Source organism: Rhamphochromis longiceps, linkage group LG10, assembly GCF_057381845.1.
Source record: "Rhamphochromis longiceps isolate RC_006_pf linkage group LG10, R_longiceps_female_GT1.1, whole genome shotgun sequence".
Classification (NCBI taxonomy): domain Eukaryota; kingdom Metazoa; phylum Chordata; class Actinopteri; order Cichliformes; family Cichlidae; genus Rhamphochromis; species Rhamphochromis longiceps.
In genome coordinates this window covers 15029891-15042936 of record NC_140566.1, presented here as the reverse complement: position 1 = coordinate 15042936, position 13046 = coordinate 15029891, and the positions used below count along the sequence as shown (strand labels likewise).

The 13046-nt window shown below is 43.7% G+C and overlaps 2 protein-coding genes across 2 annotated transcripts; one reads left to right on the top strand and one right to left on the bottom strand.

Annotated features, from left to right (window-relative positions):
- Positions 1 to 1108: 1108 nt before the first annotated feature.
- Positions 1109 to 3927, bottom strand: LOC146660510 (LRRN4 C-terminal-like protein). Its single transcript, XM_085419581.1, has 2 exons — positions 3773 to 3927; positions 1109 to 3031 (listed from the first exon to the last, which is right to left on the bottom strand). Exon 2 carries the CDS (start codon positions 3016 to 3018, stop codon positions 2302 to 2304), a length of 717 nt encoding a protein of 238 aa, XP_085275707.1. The 5' UTR covers positions 3019 to 3031; positions 3773 to 3927; the 3' UTR covers positions 1109 to 2301.
- A 4042-nt stretch (positions 3928 to 7969) lies between these two features.
- Positions 7970 to 13004, top strand: LOC146660509 (uncharacterized). Its single transcript, XM_085420409.1, has 2 exons — positions 7970 to 9097; positions 9177 to 13004. The coding sequence occupies exons 1-2, from the start codon at positions 8389 to 8391 to the stop codon at positions 10127 to 10129; spliced, it is 1662 nt and encodes a 553-aa protein (XP_085276535.1). The 5' UTR covers positions 7970 to 8388; the 3' UTR covers positions 10130 to 13004.
- Positions 13005 to 13046: the final 42 nt, after the last annotated feature.

Here is a 13046-nt window from a genome sequence, read left to right as displayed (position 1 = left end):
ACCTTTAATACGGATGTTTTATACTTCCATACAAGATCTTGGAAGTCTCTTGAAGAGGAAAAGACATAAAGTGTGACTTTATGTCTTTTATTGGCATTATAGATCTGTAGCCTTTTCATTTTAAACATCAAAGGACTCAGAAGCGTTTATACTTGACCACGGGGGGCTGTACACAACCTTATTTCATTTTCTTCTTCTTAGAACTTTACTGGATTCGGCACTCGTTCACGGGCTAAATTTTGATTTCATCAAAAATTCAAAAACATTTTCAGGGTTTGAAAAAGTAGTGTACTTTGAAATAAATCGAGCCGTGTGCATGTTGAAATAAGATACTAATGTATTTTTCATGTTCTTCTTCTGTTCTGCAGCCATCGCAGAAACGGTGTGAACTGTCTGTTACTGGTTTCAAAGTTTCTTGTGTTCTGCATTTGCTTTGAGCACAGAATGTCTCTTTCTATTTTAAACAGGCTGCTGCCAGCTCGTGTTTTTTTGGGTTTCATCTCAAAGCGGCCCATTCATGCAGATATTTCCCTCCCAGTCTGACAGTGACAGCAATGTGTGTCATAAAAGCAAACATCTTGAGGCCATTTGAGCCACTCAAACGAGCAGTCTGTTGTGTTTCCAAATTACAGATGTTAGATGACTTCGATGCTGCGCTCTGTGGTGTAAGTTGTGCAGTCAAGTTGGAATAAGAAAGACGCCATGCCAAGGGCTGTGGAACAACTCCATGGTAGCAGCCGGAGCAAAAGGGAATTATAACATTGCTGCTAGAAACGCAGATGGAGGCCTGAACATGAGATAAACTGAGGGGGGGGATTAAAATTTTGGACTTTCTTCTCATCATGGCAGAGAGGGAAAAAAAAGCCTCAAGCTTCTCATCAGCCCGATGCGGCGTGACGGGAAGTCTCAGATGGGATGAGACAGCCCTCGCAAAATCCATATCCCTCTGAAAAAGCGATTGTGTGACAGCTGGAAAAAACATCATCGAACACTGGTGCTCGTCCAGGGCGCTGACATAACTTCCGTCAATAAGACAGATGGAAAAGCACACCCATCCTACCAAGTAAAAGATGATACAAAATGACACGTTTCGACACAGCGGTGGTGACTAAGGCGACGTTTTACTTAATTTTAATAGTCAGGCTCGAGCAAAAGTGGTCAATCAAACACATTTAACGTCCAGAGGCGAAAAAAGAACACAATTGTAATAAATACAGTTTAAGTCAGTTTCCAACAATCGATCCATTCACGCTTTAATTACTTCCATTACACGAGGAGCTCTCACAGAGAGTTTCAATGAAAAGATTTCATTACAGCTTGCTTTGATCAGAATCAGAATCAGAATACTTTATTCATCCCGAGGGAAATTAGGGGTTACAGCAGGCAGCACGCTAATGGCGCATGCGCACTCACAAAGGAACCTTCTGACCAACTTTACACAACATCACATTGGGGAGACATGTCAGAAAGGTAGGCTGATGTCTACAACAGTAAGTGACAGCATCTTTTTCCTTTCCTGGGGGAGCCTTCCTCAGCCCTCATAGAGCAGAGGAGGCGGTACAGCCCAGAGAGATCGCCATCCCATCACAGAGCTCAACAGCAAACAAACCCTAATTATATTATATAAAAATTATAGTGCCATTTGAACCTTTGCTACCATCTCTTATGCCTTCTGCTGTACTCTTTCAAACAGAATTTGTGCTTGTTGTCATTTTACTTGTGCTTTATGCTATTAACACTTTAATACACGTCACTATTTTGTAAACACTACTCCAAGAAACCTCTAATTTGCACAGAAGATTAGGAAAGATACACTTCTGTCAAGTAATAAAGTCGTGGAGCACCATAGTGGCGCTTTTAAAACTTTTATCATGTAAGCTTCAAGTATTTTTACCCCACTATTAGCAGTTACACACTGTGCTGCTCAGCTAAGCAAGTTGAAAGCAGGGACCACATGCTGGGATGTTTTCCTTGATGTTTGTCTTCAGGGTTTCATTTCTGGGAAAAAAAAATATAATTTGCAAGTAATGAATTCTGTGAGTAATTTTATGCATTTGTTGTGGATGTGGGACTTTCTCGCACCGAGGGGTTTTCAGGATGGAGGCATCAGGCGATGAGCATAACCAGTTGGATGTATTCATGTGAAATGAATACATCGCTGCTTCCTCTTGTTTTGAGAAAGCCTCGTGGTGCAGGAAACCTCAGATGTTATCGTGTTTTCATAGCTAACTGCAATAATGCAGAAGAGTCTCAGAGCACAGACTTCTCTCGACGAGTGTCCAGTCTTGCGGTGCTTCCTGTTCACCTCGTCTCAGCTGTGTTGTGCATGGAGATGGTGGCCTCCTGTTTCCTTTGCCTCTTGTGCCTCCACAGCAGGACGGCCAGCAAGAGGAGCAGCAGGAAGCCCAGGGCTCCCCCGATGAGCCCTGCTGTCAAAGGCAGGCTGTTATCTCTGGGATGGTACATCATACAAGATCCTTCGCTGGCTCCGGCATCATTCACGGCCACCACGCAAACTTCTGCTATGTTGCCAACTTCGCCCACTCCTCCGCTTCTCCGGTCCTCCTCAAACTTCTGCCTCTCCTGCCCTCCGACAGTCACAACATAGGCTGTGACGAATGAATAAGGTGTGCACCACTGAAGTACAACTTCGGACCCGTTCCAGGATACTGAGCTTAGTTTGGGCGCTTCTGGGGGCACATTATTTAAAGTGAACCCCGGACACAAGCAGTTAGAGGAGGCTGCAAGCTCAAAACAGGAGATCTGGCCTTCAAGACAGGGATCATAGTCACACTGCTTAAGGGTCCCTCTACTTGGAATCAACGTCTTGGATGATCTAGTGGTTGTATCTTCATATCGACTGTAATCCTCATCGTCAACAAGAGAATCCTTGTCTGAGTGTGCGTATGGGCCGTGAATTCCCATGGGATGCATCCCTTCTGAGCTCATAGGCAGGGGGCAGTAACCTCTGATGAAAAGCAGGCATATGATCCCGAGTGGGAAAGTAAGGTCCCTCATGGCAGCCGTTGTACTGGAAAACATAAAAAAGTAGAATTCCATCAGAATATTTTAGAATCTGTTTTTAAGCCCCTCGGGCTTCTAACTGTGTGTACATTTAGTAAGTCAGTTGCTTTGTCTCTTGTATGAAAGAGCCAGAATGAGAACATATTTCCCCCTGATTCTGTGTCTTTTGGAGATGATCTACCTGCAGAGGCAAAGGACCGTTTCGAATGAATCGACTGACTTGAATAAAGCGCTATTTTCAGTGGGAAAATAAATCGGTCAAAATCAAAACTTTTTCCCAGCCCACATAGCTTTCAAATAGGCAAAATGACAAAATGCCGACACCTAAGTAGCTGAAATTGAGTGCTCTGCAAAGTGTTAATAAATGATGTCTAGTGTTGTATATCAAACTGCAAGTAATAGTCCTCATTTGTTAAGACTTGGAGGTTCCACACTCCACTTTAGCATTCCACTGGCCTATTGCACAAGAGGGTTCAAATGCCTGCACGCCAGGAATCAGCGCAGGCTTGTCAGCTGTATCTAGTTACAGGAAAGCTGCTGCTTCTTGAGAATCCACACGAGCGTACCTGAAATATGCTGTGTGGTGAACTTGCATAGCAACCTAACAATGGGGCCATTCAAAAATCTCAGTGCGGTGAACGGAGTAGGAGCCCCCATTGAATACTAATCTACTTTATGCAAGCTGTTTTGGCAACTTGCAGCTTAACGCTACTCACTGAAACTGTGTAATAAAAAGATATCCATTTACCTGTTTCTCGGAGAAGTTTGAAAACACTATCAGAACACCGATGAGCTTCTTTCTCCTCGCCTCTCTTCCAGTTGCTCTCTCCGGTGTGGTCTCCCCCTCTTTATATGTTTTCCTTCTGCCCAACAATCACCTCCTTCTTTCTGTCCTCCCTTATTCCTTATGCTTTGGCTTCTGCACCAGCTCCACCTCCCTCTTTGCCAAATTGTTTAGTGATGTGTCTGTGAGTGAGCAGCTGTGCACGCCATTTAGTGGAGAAATACTATAGTCTGCTATTAGTTACATCACCACTGGTTAATTTGGTGACCACATTTTTATTTTTGTCTCATTCTTTCACAACAAGCACATTATTCAGAGCATGTCTCATTTGTTAATGAAGGCTCGTTTCCCTTCTAGGGGAGAAGGGATTTACAGAGGACTGGAAAGCTCTAGCTTTGATTCATCTAAATGTTTTTCATCATTGGCATACACGTAGTGGCTACACGTAGACTGTGACTTCCATTGAAACAGCTCCAGAGTCAAATAGAGGAAACTGTTTAGCAGCTGTTCACCGAATTACTAATAAGGAAACAGACCGGACCTGTGCTGGGAATCATTTGTAACGTATGTACTTATTTCTCCTTGAAGAAAAAAATGAAAGCATAAAATAAATTGAGTAGAAAACGTGGTGGATGTCAAAAGCCAGTTGTATGAGATTATTTTTTGTTACCTGTTAAAAACTTCACGTGGCTTTAAACCCAACTGTTCTCTCATATCTCTGCCCTGCTTTTGAGCTAAAGTCACAGAAAAACACAAAGCACACCGTCCTGTACCTGAGGGATACCTACAGCTCAGATAAAGTCTGTTGAAAACTGATGCGCTGAATGAGTCACAATCCCGCTCAAATACCCAAATACATCGTTCCTGCCGTTATTCAGCAGACACCAGATGGATGAATTAAAAGTTTTATTTCCTATATCATTATCAGGTGCGGTATAAGTGTTTGTCGCTTCTCGCTTCTATCTGTGGATGTGTGAACATGTTTTTGGATATATAGGAGAGCGTGTGGGTGTGAAGGGGGCACGTATATATATATCTGCATCCAGGATGCTTCTGAGTAATGCTCTGTTTATATTGTGCAGCGTGTGTTGTTATTATATCCGAGTTCAATACTGCGAAGCCTGCGTCAGTTTTCCTCCATACTTCATTTCACACACTGTAACAAATTTCTATGAAAATACAGGAAACTGTTCACTTATTGTATAATAAAGTACGTTAACTTTATGTTTTGGGGTTTGTTTTTTGTTTTACTTTGTTGGGCCCAGAAGCTCGTTAGTGTGTAAATGTTTACGTTCAAGTAATTAATAAATGGGTATAGTCTAAGTCATGGTTTGCATTTTCATTGCTGTGACTGTGCAGTCTGGCTTCCGGTGTTTGAGTGGGTCAAATCAGTGTTAAACAAAAAACTGACCTCTCTGGCTTGGACGGGGTTCATCACACCCAGACAACATTCATCTTCAGGGTGGTTGCACAGTCTTGACGCTGACTTTTTATTTCTGTGTAATACAAATACTGAATCATGTGACGGCATCACATCATGTGACTCAGTGTGATGGCAGCTAAAGAGCTGATAGTATTATACTGTTAAGTTATATCCTCTATAACAAAGTAAGGGGGATTTTATTCACAATAAGTCAATAAAACATTTAACTGTCTTTAGAATTTAATGAAAGCAGAGAGGGTGTGACAGGCAATATGACAAATGTAAAGTCCCTGAGTAAGAAACGTTTCCCCGAAGTGACACAAATCCCAGCAGATGGTAACTGTTAAATGGGTTGTTGCATAATCCTGAAATGGTCTACCCTTTTTTATTTGCCACAGATCACATCAGTTTTTCCTTTTAAAAAACACTGCCCGCGGCTGGGGATAGGTCTGCTTTCCTCATCAGAAATGACTCTATAAGGAATTGATTATTCTTATATATGAAACTAAAGCAGCACAAACAAATACTCCAAGGTCCTGTTATATCTGGAACAGATCTCCACAGGAGATCTTGGTATGGTTAATAATGGTGCTTGCCTTCTTTCCACATGTGGTCACGTAAACCATTTACAGTTTTTTCCACGGCCTACAGGAAAAGAAAACAGTAAGTGGAAATTGTCCCGATAGTTCACACAATCTTTGTGAACAACCAGTATTAATATAAAAAGGAACATATGCTGAAGTCCTGAGGGTGTTCGTGTCTGAGAGGAGCCGGTCCGATTGTAAAGCAACGTCCAGGTTCTTATCTGGCTCATTCATCAGCCTGTGTCTCTAAAAAAATTTTTTAGAGGGAACACACAAAAAATCTTGATTACAGCAGATTTGTTCTGTGTGGGCCGTAACTGCAATGGGTGGATTTGACATTAATTAGTGTGCATGATGGATTGCACTGACATCTGCAAAACATAAAGTTCATGGTGCTTTTGGCCAGTTTCCTCAGATTTAGTGGACCTTTAGTGGTTCTGTGAAGCTTCGCCTGGAGCAGACTGCAGATGTTTTCTCCACAGGATCAGCCTGACCAAGAGGTCGGTGACCTGGGCGTACTTCAGACTGTGAGCGCTACTTGTATCTATTATTTTTTTCTCCTCATCAAATGGCTGCTGTACTGCCAGGAATTGTGGAGCCAATTTCACCCTGAAACATGGGATTAAGGCTGTAAATCAGGATACACTTGTCCATTACACTTTAACAAACACTTTTCGCTCTAGTTGCTCCAGAAACCACCAGGCAGACTAAAAGTTTCATTAAATGGTAAATGGGCTGTATTTGTATAGCGCTTTACTGGTCCCTAAGGACCCCAAAGCGCTTTACACATCCAGTCATCCACACACAGGTGATGGCAAGCTACACTGTAGCCACAGCTGCCCTGGGGCGCACTGACAGAGGCTGCCGGACACTGGCGCCACTGGGCCCTCGTGACCACCACTAGTAGGCAACGGGTGAAGTGTCTTGCCCAAGGACACAACGACCGAGACTGTCCAAGCCGGGGCTCAAACTGGCAACCTTCGGAATACAAGGCGAAATCCCAACTCTTGAGCCACGATCGCCCCAAACAAGAAGACTCAAACTGTCACCCTCAGTTGAAAGGAAATATGTTCAGATGTTCCGGAAAGTCCCAGGCAGCTACCTAACTGGACAATCCAAATGCCTTCTGGTGAAAACTTTTATGGACAGAAGGCACAAAGACATTTGGCCACAATGACAGGTTAGGTATTGGATGCCTAAATGTGAGCACAATGTGTAGGACTACTACTACCTCCACATTATTTAACTTCACTTTAAATCAGCAGGACAATGACCCCAAACACACATTAAGAGAGGTTTTGAATGGATAAAGAAGCTAACATTGAACTTCTTGGATGGCCTTCCCAAAGTCAGGATTAAAAGCTAGGCTTAATAGTCTGGACCATACTAGGAAACCAAACCAATTTAAGTGAACTCTACCTATTTTAACAATAAGATTCTTCAAACATACAGCCAGAATTATCCCAGAAGCTTCTTCATGGTTACTGAAATGGTTGAGGTGCAACTTGCTAAGAGATATTTAACCAAATATTAGTGAGTGTGTGTGTGTGTGTATATTCTGTATGTATACTTTTGAGGCTGTGTGACTTAGAATCCAAAATAAAATGAAACTTGTGCCACCAATACGTGTTTTTTTACAGTCATTACAGATGCTGTACATTCTTAACCAACCTGGAAAAAGAACGGTTAAAAGTATGGGCAGAACATTGTGCCATCAGAAACTGAATTTGAATAAGTTAAATTCGAATTTGAATTCCTCGGATTGAATCTAAATTGTAACTTGAATTCTTCAAATCCAGTTTCTGGTAGAACAAAGTTCTGCCCATAAAACTTTGCCAAAAGTGCTGACAAAACTGTGGCCAGTTGGGTGTTTAAAAAATTAGAAGAACTTACAGGGATTTTTTCTATTTCACTGAAGAACATATTTTAAAAAGTACTCCCCAAAACATGAATCTGATATTCATTTTTGTAGCTGTAGTTCAGGGTAGAAGTAGAAAACGAAAGAAAAAAATGTACGAACTGGGACGTGTCTAAACTCGAATGTTTTGTGAGATTAAAGCAAGATAAGTCACTAGGTGCGCAGAACCTCCTGCGAGTCCCTACCCTGGGTAAAACGAGCCCCTATATTCTGACGTCACAAACACGCGACGGGCCTGCGCTTACAGTCGCTGCAGACGGAGGCAGGAGATGGGTGAGTCGCTGTGCAGAGTGGACGTGTTTTGAACAATAACTCGTAGACTTTATTAGGACAGCTAAAGAGCGGCAGCACACCTCTCCATCGGGGCCGCAGCGTTAGCAGTGGTCCTCTGCCGTCTGGCCTTGTTACTCCTGCAGAGAGCGGGCCAGAGCCAGGCCCAGCGGAGAGTTACCTACATTGTTTTTGTCGGCAGCGCCAGTTAAACAGCTAATGAGGCGCATGTAGTCATTGACAGTCATTGCTCTCACACAGTAAAGCGACAAAACCCGCAGAGTTTCCCCTCTCTTGGTGCTCATATTTGTGAGCTGTTTTCAGGAGCACGGCGTGTAAACGTTAGCTGACTGAATACCAGCTAGCTAACTGCATTATAATAATAATGACTTCCAGGAGGACGGGCTATGCTGGAAGCATGGATTCCTCCTCTCCGTCAAACAGCGGCAGCAGCTCGCTCCACAGTGGGAACCGCAAACAAAGCGCTGTTAGCATCCCCGACAGGATTGAATCCTGTTACGATCGCAAAGCCGACAAGGGTGGATACGGAGGCTCGCAGGGCAGTGTGACTGTAACGTCGCTCAAATCGCGTCTCGCCCCGACCATCCAAACCGCCATGTCCGCAGCAGTGGACACTCTGCTCGGGGAAGTGGTGCTAGTGCTCAATGAGACTCAGCAGGAGTTGCTGCATAAGGAGCAGGAGAACGAAAGGCTCAAAGTGCGCCTGGAAGTGTCTGAGAGGGAGCTGAAGACCCTGCAGGAGTGCCTGTGCAGTGCTCAGAAGCTCATAGATCAGCTTCAGGTGTCCTACACGGGCCCTCAGTCAATCAGTCAGTCAGTGTTTGCCCCGTCGCTGTCTTCCATGGCTTCCATGACTTTGGACAGGGACCACCAGAACCCCAGAAACGTGAATGGAGCGGGTGTCGACTTGGGTCTTGGTGGCTCTGTGGATGAGTCACTTCATGGGTTTGAACCAAGAGATGAGTACAAAATGTGCCAGCTTTCAATCCAGCCAGATGGCTCTGTGACCAACCACGCTCTGGACTCCTTCACATCCAATGCATCTCATATGTGCTCCGATTCTGGCCGACCAGGTGAGTGTGGAGCTTTTGCAAAGATTGATGACTGTGTTCAAACATGGTAATGATGTACATGTTTTATTTTTGTCTATAGACGAGAGGCAGTCTCAGGGACCTGGTGGAGCGTCCAGATTTGAGATTAAAGAGGAGCAGGGACCAGCTTCAGGCTCCACTCAACCCAACAGGAAGGACAGCATAGCGACGGGGGACGGAGAACGGTCGTCACATAACGTGGGAGATCTTGGCTACGGTCAAGTTGGAGGAGAGGCAGGTTCCCAGCGATCTTTCCCTCACCCACTGCGTCACCAAAGACCCATGCGTGAATGCAGTAGTGCCTTGGGCGGACTTAATGGACAGAAACAGTTAGCTAGGACTCCTGGAGCAGGAAGAGGTGACAGCGCTTCATCGGGCGGAGCTGATGACTCTGCAGGACCATCAGCTCCTGACACGGCAGTGGTCGAGCCCCCTGGAGATCGGCCTCACCACTGCTTGGAGTGCGGAAAGACCTTCCGTCTGATCTCCAGCTTGAAGAAGCACATCCGCATCCACACAGGCGAGAAGCCATACCCGTGTGGAGTCTGCGGCCGTCGGTTCCGCGAGTCAGGGGCGCTTAAAACCCACCTGCGCATACACACGGGGGAGAAGCCGTACTCTTGCTCAGAGTGCGGAAATTGCTTCCGCCACCTGGATGGTCTGCGTAAACATCGGCGCACCCACACGGGGGAGAAGCCCTACGTGTGTGCCATCTGCGGGAAGCGGCTCAGTCGCCTGCAGCACCTGAAACACCACCAGCTGATCCACACCGGAGAGAGGCCGTGCTGCTGCCCTTTCTGCAACCGCACTTTCAAAGAGCCTGCGGCTCTGCGGAAACACATCCGCACGCACCGCGAGGAAGGCGGTCACATGGGAATCGGCACCAATGAAGACGCCGACCCAGACGCCATGGACGACATTAATAACCTCCATCCAGCAGCTCCGTCTCCGCAGATGAGGTTTGGGGAGTGGGGAGCTGAGGAGGATGACAGCTCAGTTGTAGACTGTGTCTAGGTGGAGGTTAAAGAGGTGCCTCGCTGTTGGTGTTTTTAAAAAAAGCACAGACTGATGTGTTTGTGTAGTTTGATGGACCACGAGGTCACCTTCACTCCGCAGTGTTAGGGTGATGAACCAGGCTACATATAACCAGAGCCTTGGAGCTTAGTTTGTCCAAGATATTAAAGTGTTACACTTTTAGATGTGAAGCTTAGTTTTAAATTACCACGGTACATTCTTCAGCAGCAGCTGTTCTTTCATACAGATGTTTATGGAGCAGTGCAGGTAGTGTACAGATTCCGGGAAGTTGCTGGATTGCAAACTTTCTGGCAATAATTTGGGAAATTTATTGCAGATGTGGGCACAAGCCAAAAAATGTAAAAGAAAAAAAAGAAAAAAAAAAAAAAGGAAGAATATTTAAAAAAAACTTCGGAGCTGGGCATGAATTTATAAAACACTCACAATAATGAAGGCATCCTTACTGTTACAGAAAAAGGATTTGGTAACAGCATATTTAGTTTGTAGGTTTTTATTTTGTTTTTTTTAAATCATAATAAATTGATCAGGTTTGGGCATTTATAATCACATCTATGAAACTGACCAATGTCTAATGTGGGCAAATTTCCCTCAGCTGAAGTACCAGATAAAGGCCTTTACACACCAAGCACATTGTGGAAAAATGTCACAAAAATCCGAATTTATTTTGGATGCGAATTTGTCATGTAACGTCAAATCGACATCAAGAAGAAGAAACAATGATTCTGATTTTCTCCAGTTCTCACAAGCTGGTTTAATCCAGGAGTTGAAGCTGTATCACGGCAGCTTTCGTACATTTAAGAACATTTAACACCTGAGGAGGCAGAGAAATCATTTCAGTGAGCAGATTGACCCGGAGCAGCGTCTAGTTGTGTGTCTGAGGTAAAATAATATTATTTTCTTGTTTCCATATAATTGTATGTTCAGCACCGGTGTGCGCTTTGAGCACACTTGTTGGAAAACGCAGTAATCTGATTGGTCAGCTCTGTTTATGCACATGCGAAAAATTAGAAAAAAATCATACCTGGTTGGTATGAACGGCTGCATTAAGAACAAGCGAGGCTGCACAAAATATTTGTGTGAATTTTACATGTTTAATGTATAAAGGCCTTAACACTCAACTTTCAAATTGCGTAAACTATGATGGCTTTATAGCCAAGGTAGTCCAAGATGGTCTCCTTTCATGGTATATTAATATCTTCCCACCTCTGCTCCTTTCATCTTTGATGCTCATGCTTTATTTAAAGCCAGATTTATATGCACAAGCTGTTTCAGTGGTCACGGATCACAATCGGCCCAGTCGACCTACTTTTATCCTGATTTCTTTTATGAAGGTGCTAGGGCTCATGTTCTTGGTAACATTGTTAGTAATATGCCTTCTGAGATACAGTCACCAGGAGGTTGAGCGGGCCATCCACTAATCAGAAAGTTGATGGTTTAATGTCCGGCTGCTCCAGTGTGCACGCCAAAGCATCCCTGGGCAAAAAAGCTCATCAGGGTTTGAATGTGAGTGAATGAAGCATCTGATTTCTTTCACTGACAACTTCAGTAAAACCCCGGGTAGATACTTTATTGCCCTCTATAGGTGGAAACGGTAACATTTTAATCTAAAATATGCTGCTTTAAAAAACGACAACAGTATGCTTGTTTTTATTACACCACTGCTGTCCCTGCTGTTTCCTTTTTATAATGAAAGGCTGTAGCAATGCCATATAAAACACTAACAGACCAAAAGCTAAAGTGTAATTTCAGCTGTGTGTGTGTGTGTGTGTGTGTGTGTGTGTGTGTGTGTGTGTGTGTGTCGTGAGCCAAATTTCAGTCAGCCATCACCCCTCTCTCTCTCTCAGCCAGTTCTCCTCTCTTATCTCTTCCCGTCACTGTGCAGAGCCCTCATCGGTCCACAATTGTTATGTTATCAAACGGAAATTATCTGTGTCGAAGACATCCTGTTTTGAAGAAATCACTCAGTGCATTTATTTGTTTATCAAATCATACAGGACTAGTTGAAGGCAATTAGCTGGCATCTTTGTGCACCACATCAGGAGCTCAAACACTCTCCTATTCTCTCTTCTCACTAAATAACGTCTCCCCGTGGACCTCAGTTTAGCATTCCATTTTTATTTTATTCTTTTTGTTTTGTTTTTTTTCACGCTGCTACTGTATGTCTGGAAAGATTTTCTTTTTCTGGACTTGTATCATTGTTACTAGGCAGTCGCTAGCAGACAGACGTTGGTGCTTGCATGTGCATATCTGTTCCTCCGCTGGCAACAATGCCTCTCAGCTGTTTGTGTATATAAGAATGTAGTTAGAGCATTTTTATTCGGTTTAGTAAGGGTTGTGCTTAAGTTGTCGTGCAACAGTTTTGTTTTTTAAAGGAAACACACATTGTGCTGAAAGCAGCAGTATACTAACATACCATGTAAATGTATGTAACCCAGTTACACTTGTTCCTGATGCTACAGCGCACCAGGCGTTAACAGCAGAGCATTAATCTTCTCAGCCCTTTGAGCTAAACTGTGTGGTGTTATTTAACATGTGTACTACTATAACGACCTCCATGTAACTATTCTATGTACAAGTCATTTTAAAGTGACACTAAAAGTGTTAAATATTTGTCACTGTGTATACCAAGAAGGTAGTCTTTGCCCCAGATAAGCATATTTATTGTTTTTTGTATTACACATGGGTGGGTTTGAGGGGTGGGGGGGACCTTTGCATGTAGGCTTGAACAGAAATGGCATTATTCCCTAAGAAATCAGTGTTTAAATGTGAAATGAATTACTTTTTTATGCTTATTTGTTCACCCACTTCACATTCATACTGTACATGTTACTATATTAAAGGGCCTTGTTTATAATTGTTTTTTCTCTCTTTTGTTTTGTTTTTGGGGGGTTTTTTT